Source organism: Chondrus crispus, genomic scaffold (genome assembly GCF_000350225.1).
Source record: "Chondrus crispus Stackhouse genomic scaffold, scaffold_74, whole genome shotgun sequence".
Classification (NCBI taxonomy): Eukaryota; Rhodophyta; class Florideophyceae; order Gigartinales; family Gigartinaceae; genus Chondrus; species Chondrus crispus.
In genome coordinates, this window is record NW_005178676.1 from 85,084 (window position 1) to 92,033 (window position 6,950).

Below are 6,950 nucleotides of genomic sequence, written 5' to 3' on the forward strand. Positions count from 1 at the left end.
ATTACGGCACTTCAATACACTACATACAGTATGTACCTTTCAAGGTACAGTAGTATCATAATTTTCTCAACAACGAATGGCATTCGATGCTGAGAAATTATGGTGCTGTACTACATTATTGATGTCAATATTCCAATTGTCAGCAATATATTTGCTGATATCAACAGCACTGCGCACCACCGTCTCACATGTGGAGGCTGCCTTCATCCTGATACGCAAGATATCTTCGAAATACTGTAGCACCACTTCGAACACACACAAAAAAAAAACCTCCCAGTTTTGTTTTAAATGCATCTTTTCGGGGCTCCCTACCTGAATTAACGAGCAAGTCGCTGCAGCTTCGTGCATTGTCATTGCATTCGCCAAGGAAATATGGTGTGGACCGATGTGCAAAACGGGGCATGTTAAGACACACCCACAGGGTGTGTCTTAACATGCCCCGTTTTGCTGCGGTTTGCTTTGCTTTGCCCAAAGAAGTGATTTGGCGTGCTGTGAGTGGCTCCTAAGTTTTAATTTATGTGTTTAAGAAAAGCAAGGGCTTAAGAAGCATACGGTATTTGTTAAGAATTTAAAAGTATTCCTGGCAAAACCGGGCAAGGCAAAGCAAAAACCAGCCTGTTAAGGGCGAGCATCGGGTGTTGGTTGTGCCGCAGAAACAGGCACACGTTGTATACGTGCCCGTATACTGTAATTAAAGTTGTGTCACACAACTTTAATTACTGTATAAAGTTTATACATGCAGTTGGACCCCTTGATACTGTAGTGGACAAAAGTGTTCACAGTGATTGTAGAGTCTACATGTATAATGCAATCACTGTGAACGTCTACATTGTAGACGTACAGCACTCCCTTGCCACAACAGTAATAGTCCAAATGGACTTATTACCGTACTTAGGACACCGAGGCGTCTCTAAATAAATTGTTTCATTTCGATAGTTGGGAACCCCTTCATAGTTGGACCCCTTGATAGTCGTCGCCACTCAATATTTCCATCCACACAACCTATTGATGGCAGCTGCTACTGTAAATCACTTTATGCATACAGTAGTCTCCGTTCCGCACTTTACCTTCATTCAACTCTGCGTATCATACTGTACCCTTGGGTACAAGAACAAAGCAGTGCTCCTCCTGTACCGTAGTGCACGCACTGTTTCTCTACCAAAATGTCGATATATTTTTCAAAGACGCTGCACCTACAGAGTATTGATTTCGAACTTATCGCGGGAAGGGAGTGAGTCTACAGTACTCCCTTGCCCTCCCTTCACACGCCGCCTCCCTCTTCCTCGCCGGCCACTTCCCCGTGCCCGAGCCGCGCCTCCGCGGCCGGCACCTTAAGCCGTGGGGCGACGCGACTAAGCGCCGCCGCAGCGAGCACGCCGCTGGCGGCGAGGGCGGCAAGCACGCCAAAGCTCTGCACGTACTCCCCCGAGGCGTCCCTGAGCGCCCCCGTCACGACGTGCAGCACGGCAAGCGCGGCGTTCTCGACGCCCTTGTACAGCCCAAGTGCCGCGGGAGTCGCCACGTCCTCAACGCATAGCGCGAGGCTGGAGAGCAGCGTCACGGGCGCGATGCCGAGGCCGGTCGCGACAAGAAACAGGCCGCTAGCCACGGCCGCGCGCCCGCTCTCGCGACTCACGCCGGACGCGCACAGCAGGATGCCGAGCCCGATCGCGCCGCAGCTCACGCCCAGTAGCAGGCTCCGCCGCCCGAACCGGTCTTGCGCCACTCCGACCGCCGGCGACGCTAGCCCCGCGAAGAGCACCAGCGAGCCCGAGAGTAGCCCGGATTGAACAAAGGACAAGCCTAAGTGAGCGGAGAACGCGTCTGCAGCAAAGTGCAGCATGGAGAACACTGCGCCCGCCACCGCCACCCACAGGTAGGAGATGAGCCAGAAGGAGGGCGACAGCGAGCGCAGGACGGCAAGCATACGTGGGGGGCCAACAGAGTCCGCGGCGGGGCCGTCGTCGGGAGGCAGCAGGCGGGCGCCCTGGGCGTCGTCGGCGGGGGTGTATGCAAGGTCGGCGGGTGCGGCAATGCGGGGCACGCAGACTGCATACGCGATGGTGGCGAGGAAGCCGGGCAAGCACATCACGACGGAGAACCACATGGAGGCGCGGAGGCCGATGCGGCTCGAGAGGAAGGCCGGGAGTGCCAGGCCGGTGAAGGAGGAAAGCCTGCTGACGAGGAGCGTGAGGCCGAAGCTGGTGCCGATGCGGTGGCGGAACCAGTGCGCGACCAGCGCGCCCTGCAGCGTGGTGAGCGCGCCGTCGCACAGGCCGAACAGGAAACGGCCGGCGAAGAGCGCGGCGTACGACTGGTTATGCAGCGCGACGGCGCAGAGCGCGGTGGAGATGAGCACGCAGGCAGAGAGGGCGACGGCCGCCGCGGCGTGCGGCACGTAGGTAAGCGCTAGCCCGCCCGCCACCGGCAGCACGATGCCCGGCAGCTCCTGCGAGGAGAAGAGAATGCCGAACTCCACGCGCCGCAGATCTAGCGCGGCCATGATCTCCGGGCCCAGGCTGGACAGGCTGTGCTTGCCGTAGTGTGAGCCGATGGTGATGAGGGAGAGGAACAGGAGGAGGAGGGCGCGCGAGGGCGGCGGCGGGGCGGGCGGCGTCGAGGCGTACGGCGCGGCGCGCATTCTCATGGCGGCGGGGTGCGGGGGGGGGGATCGGGAAAGTGGGGAAGCGGGGGGAGGGAGCTACATTGCTGGGTGTGGGCGGGGGAGGGGGGCGGGGAAAAGACTAGGGGAGCGAGCGGACATGAAGGGGGAGCTTGTGCCGGTGGAGCCGGTGCGGGCGGTCAGCCGCAGATTGGCCGCAGTTTGCGAACTCTTCGTTAGGAACGGTCCTGAGGGCCGTTCCTAACGAAGAGTTTGCCGTGCCAGCACCCGAGCACCCTGAAACTTGGCATGAATGTATTGGTTGAAAAAATTATTGGAAATGCTTTTACTCTCGTTCAGGGGGCGGATGCGGCGGATGGTGCTCGGTGCAATGATTGGAGGTGAGTTTCTACGCGTCGAGGACTCACGGCGTACATACCGTACACGTGTGTACGAATCGTACAGGTGTACAAAAGGTATTTAGAAGGGCAAACTGTCAGAGCACTGGCTTACAGAGAGAGGTAAAAGGCGTTGCGACGTGTAAAAAGGCACGCCGGGTGGAATTGACGTGAGCGGGCGCACAACAGGGGGCGCGTGGGGGCGGGGACGAAGGGAGCGCCGTTATTCGGGCGCGCAGTGATTGGCTGTATGGCGAGGTTGCGCGGGGATGCGCCCAATGGGGCACGCGCACGTGGGCGAGATTCCGAATCTGCGGGTACGGAGGGCCCAGCGGGGCAAGCGCCCCGGGGCGTGCGCAGAGCATGCGCTGAGCATGCGTGTGTGCGCGTATAGAAAAGGGAGTGCGCGGGACAGTGCTCTTGCCCAGGGAGCCGCGGGAAAGAAGACGGGTGCCATGAAGTTCGGCAAGAAGCTCCGCGCTACCGTCGATAATAGCTACGAGGAATGGCGCCCCATGTTCATGTCGTACAAGGACCTCAAGGAGTGCATACATCCGCTCAAAGGGGGGGAGGGGAGCAAGGACGCCGACTCGCGCGACCCCAATTCGGACCCAGAGAGACGGCCGCTCGGTGCTGGTGCGGGCGATCGTGCGGGCGATCGTCCGTTTGGCGCCGCCACCGAGCTCGTGAGGAATAAGAGCAACCTGTACGCCGTGCGGCATGCGGAGACAGCACACAGCCGCTTCTTTTCTACATTTCGCCATGAGGTCGACAAGGTCAATGACTTCTTTCTGGACAAGCAGGAGGACTACATCATCGAGCACCGCCAGTTGTCTGAGAAGGTCGCCGAGTATCTAGTTCCGGCCCGCCCGACCCGCACAGAGGTCAACCGCCTGCGCCAGCGCCTCATCAACTTCCACGGCGAACTGGTCCTGCTGGAGAACTTCTCCACGGTCAACTACACTGGCTTCCGCAAGATCCTCAAGAAGCACGACAAAAAGACCGGAACCAATATGCGCAACATCTACCTGCGCACAGTCCTCATCACCCCCTTCTTCCTCTCCAACACCGTGCGCAACCTCATTCTGCAGACGGAGGCCCACCTCGCATCTCTGGACACCGTCCGCAAGTTCCGCCGCGCCGCCGCCACCTCCTCGCTCGCGCTGGACGCCGCCCCGCCGCCGCCCAAGCACCCCGCCTCCGCCCTCCCGCTCGCCCCGGCCACCCTGTCCCCGTGCACCAAGGTCGTCATGGAGCCGCCGCACCCGCACGCGTTCATCTCGCCGCGCTCGGCCCTATGGCGTCTGTACAGCGAGGCCCGCTCGTTCGGCGCCACCATGCGCCACGCCCTTGCGCGCGCGAACGATTCCCCGCCGTCGCCGTCCGCCCGCCCCGCCGTCCCCACGCCCCCGCAGGCACTCCTGGACCTCGTCGACGACATCAGCGCCATCGAGCTCGGCCTGGAGCCCGCCTTCCTCGCCGCCGTCAACCGCCCGTCCAACTACTGCATCGCCGGCGATGACTCCTTCTCCATGGGCTTCTTCATCGTCACCCCGGACACAAAGCTCCAGATCTTCGAGTCGTACCACGGCGGCGCCTTCATTACGAAGAACCTTCGCGGCCGCGCCTCACTACACGTGTACAAAACCGCCGCCGCCACCGCCGAGAAGCCTGCGGGGTCGCACGCGGCGCAGGACAAGCGCGACTTCTTCGTCGAAGAGAAACGCGCAGGCATCACCGTCGGCCCGTGGCCGGCTGTGGCCCGCCACTCGCGCGACATGCATGTGCAGTGGGTGCCGCAGACGCTGTGCGCCATCTTTTACGTGTGCACGCCCTCGCTCACGGCAGACAATGACCGCATGCTATGCTACGAGGCGCATCCGCTCAAGCAGTCGCGCTTTCGCGTGTCAAGTGACCCGGAAAACGTCGTGGAATTTGTCAGGATTACTTGCTGACACGTCTCCTGTCGTTACACGATAGTCGGTTCGTGTGTGCATATGTGAGTCTTTATCGCAGCAGCCCGTTTCGAGTTGACCACACGGCACTTTTTGTTCCTGCCGTGTGTGTAGACGGGGCGAAGACTGGGGGCTACTACGCTACCGAAGCACCTCGCATCCGATCGGTCTCGTACTGGAGAGCCAGCCAAAGCGTGGCGGCGAACACTACCCACCACTTTACCTCGACAAATCCAAATGTACCGAATGTTACTACTAGGGCTAACCCATGCAAAGGTAAAGGTAGGACAAAATGCTAACAAGCCACGCCCTTCTCTTTCAGAAGAAACCGAACGGCCTCCCCGCCTTCTTGTTCTTTTTCTCGGCCTTCTCCTGCCTTTCCTCCTCCATAGCCCTACCATCAATCGGCAAAGTTTCCGTCATAGCTATAGTCATAAACGGCCAAAAGCCTCCCTCGCATCCCGAAAATGCCGTACTCCAGTAACCCTTCACTTTCTTACTCGCCCCCCTACTCGCTACATACCTTTCCACGTTCCCTTGCGCCGGGACCCAGCCGGCCTCCTCCCTCCGATCGCCGACCCACTCATACTCAAACACAGCAATTTCCACAAAAACAGACCATGGCGCGCCGGCCCCTTCCCGCAGCACGGCGCACTTATCCATCGCGCGACACACATACACGTCCTCCGCGCGCTCCCACCTGTCCTCAATCGGCGCATCCATCAAGCAATTAAACAACACTACGGCCCTCGCCAAGCGGCTTGCTTCCAAAACCTGATCCACCTCCCGCCTCCTCCCAGCGCCAGCGCCAACCACAACAACAACTTCCGCGTCCCGCACGACTCGGGATGCGTCACTCAAGTCAACGACGGCGGCCCAGTCGACCTTCTGCGCGGGCTCTGCGCCTTCTGCCATAGCAATAACGAGGCGCAAGCCCTTAAAAATCTGCGCAAAGTGGAGCGCGAGCACGGAGGACTCGCGCACGGCCATGGCGGGCGGGGACATGCGGTACCAGAAGCGGCGCGACCTTCCCATGGGCAGCTCGACGCGCATGAGCACATGCGGCGGGTCGGTGTGCGGATCGTCGTCTGACGCGCGCAGGTGATTAACTACGCAGCCCTGCGCGCGCAGCAGCGCGTGCTCGATAGTCTGCGGAAGGAAGGCTGGGTACGGGTCGCGCCCGTCCGGGCGCGGCTCCGGCGACGGCGCGTGGCGCGCACACGTGGGCACGCGCTGCCGCCGGCGCGTCTTCGCGCGTGGGAGGGGGGCGGGGACGAAGAGGGGCAGAGACATGGAGAAGGCGGGAAGAGGGGGAAGGGCGGCGTCCGGGGAGAGGCAGAGTGCCAGGGGACGCACGGGGGCGCGGAGATGTTTTGGGGGGGGGGGGGAGATTTTGGAGGGCTTGGTGGCAGCGTGGACACGTGGGACGCGCGGAGAGCGGAATGGGCGGCGATTTCGGGGCGCGGGGTGGGGTGGATCGCAGCGAGTGGAGCGAGGGCTGTGGCACGGCTGGATATAGAAATTGGCAATCAGCGTACAGTATGCACTTCAGTCCATTACTGCAAGGTAGGTGCACCTGCTTGTTTTTCTCTGCCCTTATATTCAAGGCCCTCTCTCGAACAGCGGGAGAGGAGGAAGGAGATAAACTTTAGACAGAGTAATGTTCAACGTCCCGCTGGTGAAGTGGCTTCATCACAAGAGCTCCCACCATTGCGAGACATCAACTCGGTAGAAGGGTTAACGAACATTAAATTATCTTTATTTTTCCTACCTCACCCGCGTATTTCTGTGCAATATCACACCGGATGCGCGGCGACGCGGGGGGCCGTTCGCTGGTGTAAACGCGGGAATGCGAGGGCGTCAGGCAGGTGCGCGGCGGGCGTGGCGGGAGGGGGCGCGCGGGCAGGGACCAGGGACTCGGACCCGGGGGGGGGGGGGGGGGGGGGCGCGTCGCCTCCTCCATCTACGTGGGTCGCAGGTATCGGTTTGATCTTG

At 60.5% G+C, this 6,950-nt stretch overlaps 3 protein-coding genes; 1 reads left to right on the top strand and 2 right to left on the bottom strand.

Annotated features, from left to right (window-relative positions):
* Window positions 1-1,069: 1,069 nt before the first annotated feature.
* On the bottom strand, window positions 1,070-2,764 carry CHC_T00007454001 (hypothetical protein). The gene is made up of 3 exons (XM_005711056.1): window positions 2,706-2,764; window positions 1,418-2,528; window positions 1,070-1,237 (listed from the first exon to the last, which is right to left on the bottom strand). The coding sequence occupies exons 1-3, from the start codon at window positions 2,762-2,764 to the stop codon at window positions 1,070-1,072; spliced, it is 1,338 nt and encodes a 445-aa protein (XP_005711113.1).
* Window positions 2,765-3,455: 691 nt separating this feature from the next.
* On the top strand, window positions 3,456-5,261 carry CHC_T00007455001 (hypothetical protein). XM_005711057.1 is given in 2 exon segments: window positions 3,456-4,955; window positions 4,956-5,261. 1 exon segment carries the CDS (start codon window positions 3,456-3,458, stop codon window positions 4,953-4,955), a length of 1,500 nt encoding a protein of 499 aa, XP_005711114.1. The 3' UTR covers window positions 4,956-5,261.
* A 12-nt stretch (window positions 5,262-5,273) lies between these two features.
* CHC_T00007456001 (hypothetical protein) lies at window positions 5,274-6,008 on the bottom strand. Its single transcript, XM_005711058.1, has one exon. It carries the CDS (start codon window positions 6,006-6,008, stop codon window positions 5,274-5,276), a length of 735 nt encoding a protein of 244 aa, XP_005711115.1.
* Between the last annotated feature and the right edge of the window lie 942 nt (window positions 6,009-6,950).

What these genes read in the sequence shown, in the direction of transcription:
- CHC_T00007454001 (XM_005711056.1), bottom strand. Translation starts at nt 2,764, where the DNA reads ATGTCCGCTCGCTCCCCTAGTCTTTTCCCCGCCCCCCTCCCCCGCCCA. An exon ending in CCCCGCCCACACCCAGCAAT is followed by an intron (nt 2,529 to 2,705) that starts GTAGCTCCCTCC and finishes CGGCAAGCACAG; the next exon opens with CCTGTCCAGCCTGGGCCCGG. An exon ending in GGGACGCCTCGGGGGAGTAC is followed by an intron (nt 1,238 to 1,417) that starts GTGCAGAGCTTT and finishes GGAGTACTGTAG; the next exon opens with ACTCACTCCCTTCCCGCGAT.
- CHC_T00007455001 (XM_005711057.1), top strand. Translation starts at nt 3,456, where the DNA reads ATGAAGTTCGGCAAGAAGCTCCGCGCTACCGTCGATAATAGCTACGAG.
- CHC_T00007456001 (XM_005711058.1), bottom strand. Translation starts at nt 6,008, where the DNA reads ATGCGCGTCGAGCTGCCCATGGGAAGGTCGCGCCGCTTCTGGTACCGC.